Below are 13,991 nucleotides of genomic sequence, written 5' to 3'. Positions count from 1 at the left end.
GTTAACCTAATCTACTTATTCAATGAATACTTAATGAATGCCTACTACATGCCAGATACAGTGCCAGTCAACCTAGAATCAACCTAGAATCCTTGAGTACATTGGATAACCTAGAAAATAAGATAAAGAACATGGAGAAAATAAGATAAAGAACATGCTCTCTGACCTGGAGCACTTCACAGGTCTAGTAGGGAAGACATAGTTACCCTGCAATTTGATAGGTATTGTTACAGAAATAAGAACAAAGCAAAACAAAAGCTCTAGTACAAAGAGGAGGGGGCAAGTAACTGGAAAATCAGAAGACTTCATGAAGTGACAGACATGAGAGTCTGTGGTACATCATACATATAAATGGAAAGCTTGAGATCATGAAAGAAAATATTCAGAAAATACTTATATTTTCAGAAAATAAGTCCTATTCCCTAAATAAGTTACATGGATAAAGTTGACCAAAGATGAGGCAGGGAGGTAAGTGGAGCCATTTTAAGGGCACTCATATAATGAATATATCCACTGTGGTGAAGCTTTGGTAAGTCTTTAACATGACGAGGGCAACAGACTTGGACTTTAAGAGGACTGCTGAGTGGCAATATGGAATTACCAGTTAGGAAATCATTCCAACAGCAGAGATAATGAAAACCTTACCTAAGGGCAGTAATAACAAGGACAGAAAAAATCTGTTACTGTCTTAGTTCTCTATACCTCTTCTCTGATAAGCATGGCTAGGAATTTATTTCCCCATATACACAAGCAGACCAATTCAAACTTCATTTTTTCAATTTATTCTTCAAATTTATATGCACAAATTACACAGCATCTTTAACAGTACCAATTAAACCTGAATTTTTAATCAACTTAATCGTCAGATTATTCCGAGGAACTATAGAGAACTAATTTTAAGTCCTGAAGGATATACATTTACTTTTAAAATTACTATGAAAATTATTCCCTGAGAAATTGAGCATGAGAAAATAGAATATGCTGCCACAGAAGTAAAAGGCCAACAACCTGTTTTTAAAGCATCCCTGGGTTTGATTTGATTTAGATCTAAGCATATAAAACAAACATTAAAAACTTTTCTAGACTAAAGAATATCATTTTTATTATTTATAATATTAAAATCAGATGAAGGGATTTAATTTTAAAGACATACTGTATATTTAGTTGAAAAAATTTTTAATTAACCAATTATTTCAGCTAGGTCAGTACAAGAAACAATAAATACTTGCATAACTTTACATCTGAAAATAATTACGTTAGATATTTCATCAATAAATCCACTTTTCACTAATCTATTTTAAAAGGTCAATTTGTAAAAACTTTTCTATTTTAGCTAAGTAACTACGATAAATTTAAATTCTGTACAGCTTACCTTTAAGATTTCAGATAATTTTCAATTCTGCTCTCCAATAAACCCAGTTTTCAATATTCTATAGTGTTAGTATTCTTTAAAAGGTAAATACGTATCCTGGTTAGACAATTATTTTTAGTTATTACAGAAAGATAATTGCTGAAATCCTATTCATCAGCACTGGCAAGGAGAGGGGGGTAAAATATACCCGTACTGGTACTAAACTTTACGACTTCTCTTTAAAGAGCACATTACATTGATTCTAACATCAGTAAGCGATTTAATTAATACAAAGTATAAGACCTTCCATTTAAACATCACATTAAAACAAACCTTTTATAGATGTTTTTGCCCCAACATAAAGAAACTTTTATGATTCAATTTAAAAACTGGGTTCACCACGGTAAATGCCCTTATAGTCTTAAAAAATAATGACTTTCCAACACTTTATGTGAAATCTTATGCAGAATTCCAACATATAAAACACATGAAAAGCAAAGCACAGCTCTGGCTGCTGCACGGGTAGGATCTAGGTTACCCTCCCCCGGTCTCCCCTAGGCAGACCTGAAGCATCTCTGTGGAATGCCAAAAAACCAATCTTCTAAGCCCCTGTGACAAATAAATTACGAAACATCTGTTACCAAATAAAACAAGAAGATTCTTACAGGTAGCAATTCTCAAACATTTATGATCCATTAAAATTTCTTGAAAATAGAGTTTGAACAAGTCAGTCAGAGAATATTCATACCATACCCTTGTCTTAGAAATTCATTTTACATTAAAATACAAAAAGTATAAAATCAAGTAGCAAAAAACAATTATGTAAACCAAATAAATTTCCCAAACTTATCTGATCATGGAGATCTTTTTAGGAGAATATCTACTATACCTCATTATATCAGAATTTCTCAAAAAAGTTGGAAACACTGCCATAGGGATGTTAACTGAGATTACTGTACGGGACCAAATAGAACAGAATATATTTCTTTTAAAACTTGCACTACACTTCACAACAAATGATCTTGCCCTATTTTCCAGTGATATATTCTTTCACAACCTTTAGGTGGGAAGTAAATTTGTTATTGAGATCATAAAGGTAGATTACATAAGAATGAAATGAACTTTTTCATTTTTTTTAAAGTAGCCAAACTTTCATAGACTTTTATCACCCATTTTTATTCTTTCTTATTTATTTATTCCCTCCCAACATACGCTAGGGATGTAGATCAACAGATAGAAGGGGGTGGTTAAAGAGAAATAAATGTAGATCAGGTTGAACATAACCATGGCTCTCCAAAGTCCTAAAAATAACTGTACATTCCACAAATTGGAAACTACTTTTTTTTCACATTTTCTCTGCAACTGCAAAGTTCTGTAACAATATTTGGTTCCTTATTCTTTTATAAGTTAAAAAAAACTAGGTTAAGATTTCAAGGTACATTTTTCATGTCTTTTTATAAGCAAAACAACAAAGCAGTTTCATTCCAGAATGTTCTCTCTAAAGAAATCGGTTAATAATGAAAGGTTTTTTTTTTTAATTTACTTCTAGTAGTGACATTTTTATTAACAAACAGAAAGAGATGGCAGAATTGGTATACAGAGACTAAGAAATACCATTCTTTTTTGTCAATGTTTAAATCTAAATTATTCCTATATACAAAATCACAAGATTATCTGTGAAAAATTCAAACACAGAAGAACCTCAAAAGCGACCAGTTATTTGATTTGATGAAATTCTCCATGCCTACAATATATAAGCAAGTGTGTTTATAATATCTTTAATTCTATTTCTTATGCTACCAGGTTACATACCAGGTTATAGTATAACTTTAATTATACTAACCAAAAATTTCAGGCACAAACTAGTCCTCTCCCACAAACTTCTAGCTAATTAAACCTTATAATCTGCTTTAGCTATGAAGATATGGCAGCAGCATTAAAAGATTAAATTCAACAGTCAAAAAAAAAAAATCTAACCACAATATATACAAATGTTCATCTTCCTATCTCTGTATTTCATAATCTAGTTCCAGCCATCTCCAATTTCCAAAGAACTCTCTTGTGCCAAAAGCCTGCAGCTGCTATTCACTATTATGTAGGCACGCTGGGTTAATTCATGTTAGGGTTCACCTCATTCAACTAAAATACCTACTTTAAAAAATCAATTAATACTAATATAAGTTTAATTTCCTAAATATGTGACTGTCACACTTACCTGATTTGTCTGGCTACTCAAGTATGGCTCAAAATCATCATCATTTACAGCATCTTTTTGATGAATCGAACCGTTTTGTACTGAAACTAAAAAATATGTTTGTATTAGATGTATTGTAATTATCTTTATGAAACTCACAAAATAACCTAATATTTTCAATATTTTCCAAATCAAATCGGAAACTTATCGTGTGTTCTTTGTTCTTTTCATTTAAAAACCCCCTTTAGGATTAACTTAATTTTGGATACAAATATTTATGTGCCACCAAAAACTTACAAATCTTGTATATATAAGCCCAAGGTTACATAAATACAAAGTATATATACACTTCTCATTACTAAAAACATAACGTAAATATCCCAATTTCAACACTGTGGTAAGCAGTTAAATTAAAATGTTGGAAGGGTTTGCTAATGCTGTATTTGAATCTAAAATAACCACTTTAAGCAGTGTTGTTGACAAGATAGATTTCTGAATGTTCTCTACCTTTGTTAAATCACTTTACTACTCAGTCCAATAAAGGTAAATAAATAACCTTGTTTGGTAACCGACGTTAAAATAAATATCTTAAATGTCTCCAGTTAAAGAAAGTGGCTAAAATTCACTTGAAGCAGTATCACAATAAATAAATATTATCATAAAAAAATCTAAATAAAAAGGGCCTTTACTCTAAACAAAAAACAATGAAGACTTTCACAAGAAAGTATAAATAAAACTAAGACACTAAAGATAACCGTGATTACTCTTGCAACATACGAGAAAACCAGTCAGAGTGATTTATAATGGCATATTTGTTCAGAGATCACTTCCATAAATGCTCTATATAAAGCTGTTGTTCTGGACACTGTCTCAGTGCTTTTGAGCACAGACTCAAGGTAAAAAGATCCTGGGTCTGAATCCCAAGTCCAACACGGAGAAGCTGCGTGATCTCTAGTTAGTAACTTAGCCTGTCTAACTCTGACTACTTCTCTATTCAAGGAGGTTATTAATAGTACCTACCTCACCTCATCTGAGTATTCAATGACAGTATTTAATAATCTTGGATATTATTATCACATAAAATATTACAAGATCCAAACAGGACTAAAAATTACTTTAGGACCACATAAACAAGCTTATGACTAATCGACTAATCTCTTGGAAACAAAATAAAGCCCCTCAATACCTGAAGATTTATTGCTTAAAAATACAGCATTTTTAAATACAATACTTAAATATAAAATATTATAAATTAAGGTTAGGAGCAATGGATTTATGTTGTGTGTTCTTCTATAATATCATAACATCTTTCTTTTCCCTAATTATTCCAATGAGTTCAGAGACCTAAATGAAATATACAAGTTGACAGAGTCATGGGAGCAAAGATAGGTAAAATAGGGATTTACTTAGTTCTTTGCCACCCCGAGTAGCAATGATCACTCAAAAAAATACTACTCTGTGAAGTCTTCAAAGTAGACCTCTCATGATTCTACACTGCCCCTCAGAGACTACAAGAGAAACCTCAAGGTCACCGTGATCCTGGCTCCACTGAGGTGGCTTAACTGCATTTGATAAGGAATGCATCAATGCCAGAGTTGAGCTAAATGTGCTCCCCAGAATTTAAATATGTAACAGCCACTAGAAACAAAATTAAAGCGGAGGGTACCTTAGGTTATTTCAGGTGGGCTAATCATTTCAGCCCAAGAGATTCTAACATATCTGTTCTCCTTTACCACTCCTCTATCAAAAATAGTTATGCCTGGTCTATTACCTCCTGAAAAAGAATTCTTCACTACGCGCCTGGACTGGTACATATTTGTCACTGTTATGTACGTATTTGACAGTATCTGAAACAGCTACCCATTTCAAAATTACAACTATTACCTCTTGTATTCATTAGATTACCAGAAATTTAGTCCACACTGCTAAAACAGTAAAAAAGTACCTCCTTAAAATTTATCCAAATATATATTATACTGCTCTTCTTACTCATCCTCTCTGTTCTATCTTTTCTTCTAATTCTAAGAGGCTGAGACTAAGAAAATATTCTCATACACTAAGTAAATACAGTCTATAGTCATTTATAATGATGCATTAAAATGTCTAAGTCCTAAAAGATTATTCAAGGACTATGTCAATCTAAGGAAAAAATGTTTTATTTTGTTTTAAGTATTTCACGCATACTGATAAGCAATTTGCATCAAATTAGAATCTGAATAAGAAGCTAGCCCTACAGTTTCAGAAGCATACCTTTCTTAAAGAAATTCAATTGTCTTAAAGACTTCAGGTTTCGAACATTACTTAATGACAATCTAATGTCTTGGAGACTGAAAGCCATTAAATAGTAATGAAATCCAAGCTAGTCCCATAGTCTGTACAAGTTCTTCAGGGAAAAAAGAACAGATGACTTACATGATTCTTCGCCTGTTTCCTCTGCTCTATGAAGCAGAGTCAAATCAAGATAGAACATGGGCCTTAGGAGCCAGGTGATTCTTTGCTCTGGTCCTGACTACATCAAGTTAGGAAAGTCAACAGATCTGTGCATCATGTTTTCCCACCTACAAAAACAGCGACAATACCATATACCCTCTATCTCCTTATAGGAATGTTTTGAGGATTAATAAAATGAAGCCTACAATAACAGTAAAGTGCTTTGCAGTCATTTCCCGAGGGGTTAGGGGTAGGGTGGGGAGAGGATACAAAAGATATTGCCAAAATACAAGGCATTTTCCACGACTTTTCTGAAACACTAAAAGATAGCCAAATTCAGCCTAATTCTTTTAAATTGCAGTACCAAACAATGACTATGTCCCTCTGTTGGGAGGGGAAGGTGAGGAGAGGAGGGAAAAGATAAATTCCTTTCCATATATTTGCCTATTTATAAACTTAAGGGATAGGAGGAAGCAGGCAGCAAGGCCTGAGGCTACTAGAAGCAGGGGATCTGACACTTTTATCTGTGGTGCCTGCAGGGAAAGGGATGGTACACTTTTATTCCAGCAAGCAAAAATTCCACTTGTTAAATAAATAAAAGTGATATGAAGTCAGTTTTAAATTATGGGCCAATAGGTACATAACTATCCTTAAATTTCTACTATCCTTCAGTACTACCCTGGCAAAGGATAAAAGAGTTCTAATATTTAACATAGGGACAATCTATTAAAGAGAATTCAAACTTATAAACAAGTAAACCTAGAAGTATTACTTATACTACAAAAGCATTTTTGCCTTACAAAGAGATTGATATAGAATTCCTTTTAAATTTTTGCTCCTTTAGTGCATTTAAGGACATACAGAAAAATACTTAGTAGAAAATCAAAGACACTGAAGCCAGGTGTTGGGCTAATGCTGTCAACTGAAGACTATTAAGAAAAGAAATACACAGTCCCTGAAATCATATTAAGTCAACTAAAAAGGATTATGCTTCCAGAATTCTGATAATTCCTCAGGGACATGCATTTTTCATAAGGTTGATAAGTTCTGAATTCAAGTTTAATACTCATATTCTTAGAACACTGGGACTGTAGTTCAAGAAAAATAACTTTGCTTTCTGCTTCATAAAAGTAAACAGAAAAATTATAAAACAATTTTACTAGCTTGAAAACCAAGTCAACTAAGGCAGAGTAGTTTTTCTTAAACACACATATAGCTACCTGTATCAGTTCACTGGAGCTGCTGCCTTTTCCTTGTAATTCTCAGCGGCATAAAAATACAAGTAATGTGTATGTGTATTTGTACACTTGTAGTATCTACCAATTTAAAGCAGCTTAAATGATTACCAATACTTTTAGGCCAACAGAATTTCTCCCTCCTGCCAGGTCTTAGGCAATAGTCTTCCTGCACCTTAACAATAAATAGATGAGGTGAGGCAGCAATTATCATGGCTACTAGAGCAATGGACTATTTTAACTACAACAACCCTCCTAACATACAATAGGATTTATGGCTAGAATTGTTACTTTCATTTTACAGAGAGAGGGAAATTCTGACCGAAAGGTGCAATGTGTTCAAGCTCACTTGGCATGTCAGCAGTATGAGAACACAGGTCTCCTAGGAATCCTAGTCCATTGTTCTATCCATGGATGAAATTATGAACTGAAGAGTAAGGGGGAAAGTAAGAAAAATTTCTTGGAATAAACAACTATCCAAATAAATACTTTGTATGTGTGTCTAAATACATCTAACAGAGGTGATACAAATGGATTAAAAAAATTTTACTAACCAATAAATATTTATTTCTGGTTGATACACAATTTTGTTTATAGAAAATTTATATCTCTGATATCAAAGATGTCAAGAGGACATACCTAAGTGAAATAACTGTCATAAATCAAACTTACAGTAATACAGTAATGGCTTACAATGCTGTAGATGCTCTATTTTGTTTTGTCAAACAAGTTAAGTACTTCATAGAACTTGCACTTACCTTAAAGCAGGTAACACAAAACACTTAGCATTTCAAATAGCCTTGCAAAGTGCCACCTCCCCACAGATCTAGGATAAAACAATTTATGCTAGGCAATAATGACCAGATTGCACATATGTCCAAGTCTATATACTTCCTAATGGGCAGACTAACAAAAAAAGAAATTAATGGATCATTCTTTTTAGATTTACAAATAAATTGTTTAAAACTCACTTAAAATAAATCAACAATATCAAATTCTGAGCTTTGTGCTTACACCACAGAAGACAATTCTAATATTAAAATTAAATTCTAAAATTTAAAATTGCTGTTTATATACATCTTTAATCAAAATAAAGCAATGAATTTGTTACCTAATACAGTGCCATATAACTAGTATGTAAAAATTCTCAAAAAAATTGTACTACAACTCAAAAGAAAATTAAGCTGTGCATACAGAACCCATTCCTTTCAAATGTGCAATAGCTAATAAAAACCCTAAGAACATAAGGCGCACCAATAAAAGACATTAAACTTTACATCTAAAAGGCTACTGCAGCTCTTATTTTGTAGATAATACTTCACTACAGAAATAAGAAACAGGAAGCATAATTCTATTTAGTCTAATTTCAAGCCCTATTACAAAATGTCATAAATACATAGTTCACTGTAATGTTATTTAATTGGCACCGTCCCAAGAAAGCAGTTATTGTTCTGCCCTTACTAATGTCACATGATTAATGTCATGTTTCAGTCAGCTGACTGTATGGTTCCATATTAATAAACACAAACCACACTAATTTTTTTTAAATGCTTGACTTTCAGCAGTACTTTTTTTTTTCTTTTAGATAAAGAGTAAATCATAGAATCCTGGCAGGAACCTCACAAATTATTTCCTTCCCAATCCTTTCTAAAGTACCATATTGAGTCAATCCTTGCAAGACTACAGAGCAAGATGACATGCCTGTTCCGTTTTCATCTCTAACTGGCTACTGCCTCAATGTGACCGACTTCAACAGAACCAGTGCCTAACGGTACACTTTCCACTACTGGGACACACAATTCTACGTGGGCTGCGCGTTCCCACGTAAACCAGACAGGAAGAAAATGTCCACTTATCTACACACATTGGGAGAATCTGTGGCAGAAGTCACATAATACAGGCTGTAAAATTAAAGAAATGTCACTACATTCATAACAATACCTTCTTAAGTGAAATACAAGCTAATAAAAACTGTGTCTCGCATCACTTTGGTTTCTATAAAAGTGCCTTCTAAGCAAGGACCTACCAAACTTTCGGACAGCATTTGGCTGCCTTAGCCGAGACGAACTGTTTCTCTAATCCTACATTTCAAAAAAACAAAAACAAAACAAAACAGAAACAAAATATCAAAACCAAAAAGGCCTTCACATAGTTTAAAAGTAACATCAAACCAACAATGAGAAATGAAGGTAAAAAAATATCCGAACTCACCTTTATTTCCTTGCCCTTTAGGTCTCTGTGTAGCAAGATGAAAGATGTGGTAATAAGGAAAATTTTAAAAAAAAGAAAAAAAGAAAAAAAAAAGGAAGAGAGGAAAAGCGTGTTAATCAGAGACGTTATCCGAGACAAGTTATTTTAAACAATCCGCGTAGGAGTGAAACCCACCACATCCTCCATCGCCACCGACCGCCCACCCGTGCCGGGGCTTAGCCCTCCGACCCGCCACTCGGAAGCCATCTCCCAGCGCTCGCCCGGGGTCAGCCCCACTTCTGCCGCCCTCAGGACGCGTCCGAAGGCCCCGGGGCGCAGTCCTGCCTCCACCCTCCGCGGCCCCCGCGGCCGCCCGCCTGGACCGCAGGCTCCGCGGCCCGGGCGCACGCCCCGGCTCGGGCGGCGGGACCGCAGCCAGTCGTGCCCGGGGCACCGTTACGGGCCCGGCGGCGGCGGCGACGGGGAGGAGCCGGAGCCCCACGCGAGGGTGGAGCTCCGGGGCTCGGGCCTTCGCCGAGCCTGCGGCCTCTGCTCCCTCACCTGATCCACGCTAGTGGCTGACATTCTTCACCGCAACCCGAGAGCTGCTGCTGCTACCGCCGCCGCCGCCGCCGCCGCCGCCTGGGCCTCTCCCCGTGCACTCACAGCAGTTGGCTGCCGCCCTCGGCCGAGAGACTCTTCCAGCCGCCGCCGCCGCTCGCTAAGAAGCCAGAAAGAGGGCCTCGCGCTCGGGAGTCGGTGGAAGGGGCCCGTCTCTTCCGCTTGCACGCTCACCTCCCCTCTCGCTCTCCGCTTCTCGGGTCCACAATGGCGGACAGCCTCCCTAGTCTCACTTCCGCTCTGAGCCTCCCTGACCTTCCGCTCTCCACTCTGACGTCCGCGCTCACCTCGCTCTTCCTCCCCCACCCTCCCGCCACAGGCCTTAGCTCCGCCTCCGCGCCCTCACGTGATCTGAGACGGGCCTGAGCGGCTGACCCCTCGGCGCATGCGCCGCGTACGGAGCGCGCTAGTACGGCTGCGAGCGCTAGCTTTCCGGGGCGATTCGGTCCCTTCCTTCTGTCCCGCTCGGAGGTCGCCGGGCGTGCGTCGGACGGGGGCGGCGGCGGCGGCGGCGGCGGCGGGGAGCCGGGCCGGAGCCGGAGTCCCGTCTCATTCTGGGCAGGAAGTGGGCGTGGGCGGCAGGCGGGGGCTGCCCGGGATTGTAGAGCCCGGCCGGCGGCGTCCTCCCGGTGGCGGAGTGAACGTTGGTGGGTAGGAACGCCGCGGCGGCAGCCGCGCCCGCCCCTAGGTGATCGAGCCGCGGCGGCCAGGCCTCCACCGCGGCCACCCGAGGCCGTCCAAGGCCACGTGGGCGGCGGGACTGAGTCGGCGGCCCTCGGGACGGAGTTGCTGGGCGAACCGCGAGCCAGCACGTGCAGCGAAAGTGGCTGGGTTGCGGCTCTGGGCGCTGACACTTAAAAGCACATAGGAGGTGCCCCGACAAGTGTTCGTTCTCTCCAAACCTCAGGAGCATGGTAGGACTAACTCACATTAACCGTCACCTCTGAAGTCAGACTTTACCCTCCCCTGACGTTGATTTTGATGAATGAGTAAAGTTACCTTGGGAAAGGTAAGCACAGTTGCAGGATGTTTTTTCAGTCCTGAAAGGACAGACGTTTAAAGGTTCAAGAGAAACTGGTAAAGTTACTTTTCTGCAAATTGGCAAAACCAAAGGAGCTGATTTGCAACATTTTGAATGGTTGGTTGAAACAACGTCTTTGCAATAAAGGCAAAGGTTTCTTAGACTCTATGTAAAGAAATAACTTAAATGGCCAAATCCTTACTTTACTTAAAAGCCATCGATAAGTGATAGTTTATAAAATATAAAATTGCTAAGTTATAAGATTGACTTTGTGTTTAACAATGCAACAATATTTTAGAAGCAATGAATAGTAGAAGTGAATCTTATCTCGAGAGTCCAGCGTTTCATATACATCACCAAGAGGCATTTTGCAGGTCTGCTTAGCTCCCCAGGCTCTCTCATTTTGCCGCAAGTCCCATGTGGGACTCTGCCTGATTCTCAGCTCAGGCTGAATGCTTTTGCAATTCCCCAGGACCCCCCTGCTCCACCCTACCCCACCCTTCCAGTTGCTGCTCTTAATCTCTCCAGTCTGTCCATCCTCACTCCTTACAGACCTTAGCCTGAAAGAGTTTGCTACTACAGTACCTGTTATGAGTGGGGAAACAAACGGAGGGTATACAAGAGGAAGCATGTGAAATCTTACAGGCTTTGTCTTCCAGCCTTAATTATCTTAGTTAAAAAGCATGGCTTTGGGATCCAAACCAATCTGAGTTTGAATTACAGCTGGGCTAGATATATTAGTTGTATAACCTTGGGAAAGTCACTGAACCTTTCTAAGCCTTAGTTTCCCCATGAGTAAAATAAGGTCAGATATGGATAATTCCTGGCAGAGCTTAAGCCCTCAAGAAGCAGTGGCTATACAGGGCTAGTTTCTGGTTCCTTTGCTAAAGAATTCCCAGAATGGTGGTAATAGCTTACATTTATTCATCACTACATGTCAGGCACTGTAATAATCATTAAAATCCTCAGTGCATCGTTGGGCATTAAGTGCTGTTAACAAAAACTGACACACAATGAGGTTAAGAAAAGTGCCTGAAATAACACAGCTGATCACTGTGAGAGCCAGGATTTGAACACAGGCAGTTTGGCTCCAGAGCTTGTACTGTAGCCACCATATAATGCTGCCTAATGACACGTTCTGGTGAGTTTCTGTTCTCTTTCTGTCCCCCAACAAACTCCTTCCTTCCATATTATCCTAAGTAGCCTGGAGGTCTGAAGTTGCAGAATGCAGCACTACCTACCATGAGATGTGGCCCATTTAATATTAAATATGTTTTAAGTACCTGTGGAAACTACCTCAGATCCTCCGCACTGCCTCCAGAAGTGTGCAGACTCTAGCTGTAGAGTCTAGATTCTAGACAGTGCTTCACTCTTCCACAGGGTCGCAGGCATCTCAGCCTCCTAGTGAACACCGCTCGGGTCACAGCTTGGAAAGGAGAGGGCAGGCTGGATTTCAGCCCCCTTTCACCCCTCAGCCACCTTGCTGCCTTTATCCAGTGAGCTTCCACTCTGCACAGCGGTAATCGTGGGCCCTGCACTTCTGCATGACTCTTTGTATCCGTTCCAGTTAGGTTCAGCTGCAGGTGATAGCAAGTCCAAGATAACGGGAACTTAAGACAGGTCAGTTTTTCTTTCATACAAAAGAGGTTTGGAGGGGCTTCCCTGGTGGCGCAGTGGTTGAGAATCCGCCTGCCAATGCAGGGGACATGGGTTCGATCCCTGGTCTGGGAAGATCCCACATGCCACGGAGCAACTAAGCTCGTGTGCCACAACTACTGAGCCTGCGCGCTAGAGCCCATAAGCCACAACTACTGAGCCCGCGTGCCGCAACTACCGAAGCCCGCACGCCTATAGCCTGTGCTTCACAACAAGAGAAGCCACTGCAATGAGAAGCCCGCACACTGCAACAAAGAGTAGCCCCCTCTCGCCACAACTAGAGAAAGCCTGCGTGCAGCAACGAAGACCCAACGCAGCCAAAAATAAATAAATTAAATAAATAAATTAAAAAAAAAAAAGCGGTCTGGATGTAGGGCTTGGGCTGCTGTCACAGAGTCAGGTATTGGGCTCCTTATAGCCTGTTTCGCCACCATCCTCATGATAACACTTCCACCTGGGGTCCAAGATGACTGTTCAACTTCCAGCCATCATAGTCATTCCTACCAGTAGAAAGCAAGGTGAAGAAAGGCACCTTTCTCCCCTTTAAGGACATTTTGTAGAAATTGCATTTCCCACTTCTGCCTGTCTGCTAACTAGGACACAGTCTTATGAAAATACCTACTTAAGGAAACTTGGAGGATATATTTTGATGTATTCTGGTTGGCCATGTGCTCAGTTAAAAATCAAAGTTTACTACTAAGGAAGAAGGTGACGGTGGATAGTGAGAGACAAATTATAATAAACTGTGTGTGCATAGTAATTACCCAGATTCACTTCCTTACCTAGCAGCATTTAAACTTCTCTTTGAATTTTTGCCAATATTTAAGACAAAATTTCTAAGGCTTTTTGTTATCATTAAGTAACATAGTATAAGTGAACCAAGCATGGAAAATTCAATGTGAGGGTTGATTGATGCATTTTTAGAAGGAAGGAATCCTTAAATATCATGCTTAAGGTAAAACTAATAGCTGAGCAGAACAGTGAATAAACCCCTCCTCCCACCAAAAAGAAAAGTAAACCTGCTTTGAAAGAGAAAGGTCAACAACTTTTTTTCATTCTTGTGTATACTACAGAGAAATTTTACAATGACAGGAAGAAACAGAAAACATCAAGTAGCCCTAAGGTTTCCATAAACCGGTGTTTTCCAGAGCGTTTCCCTAGTAACAGCATCTCTGGGGAACTTAATACAAATGCAAATTCTGGGGACCCACTGTATTTACCAAATCAGAAACTGGGTGGGGAACCTCTTTATTTTGAAATAATTGTAGATTAACAAATGTTGCAAAGATAGTA

At 39.0% G+C, this 13,991-nt stretch overlaps 1 protein-coding gene across 4 annotated transcripts in view; it reads right to left on the bottom strand.

The window, feature by feature from the left end:
• YTHDF3 (YTH N6-methyladenosine RNA binding protein F3) overlaps positions 1-10,270 on the bottom strand; it is a 33,397-nt gene extending 23,127 nt beyond the window's left edge. Inside the window, exons 1-4 of one of the 4 annotated variants that reach the window (XM_061171697.1) lie at positions 9,962-10,270; positions 9,422-9,446; positions 5,958-6,103; positions 3,567-3,652 (exon numbers count right to left, since the gene is read on the bottom strand). In XM_061171697.1, coding sequence (XP_061027680.1) covers positions 3,567-3,652; positions 5,958-6,015 — 144 coding nt within the window. In that variant the 5' untranslated portion in view covers positions 6,016-6,103; positions 9,422-9,446; positions 9,962-10,270. Of the gene's footprint in view, positions 1-3,566; positions 3,653-5,957; positions 6,104-9,236; positions 9,257-9,421; positions 9,447-9,961 lie in introns of those variants that run through there. The other 3 variants (XM_061171699.1, XM_061171700.1, XM_061171698.1) reach the window with 3 other exon arrangements.
• Between the last annotated feature and the right edge of the window lie 3,721 nt (positions 10,271-13,991).

The sequence above is a fragment of the Eubalaena glacialis genome, chromosome 17, assembly GCF_028564815.1.
Source record: "Eubalaena glacialis isolate mEubGla1 chromosome 17, mEubGla1.1.hap2.+ XY, whole genome shotgun sequence".
Taxonomy (NCBI): domain Eukaryota; kingdom Metazoa; phylum Chordata; class Mammalia; order Artiodactyla; family Balaenidae; genus Eubalaena; species Eubalaena glacialis.
The sequence above is the reverse complement of the archived record's forward strand: the minus strand, read 5'-3'. Positions and strand labels throughout refer to the sequence as shown.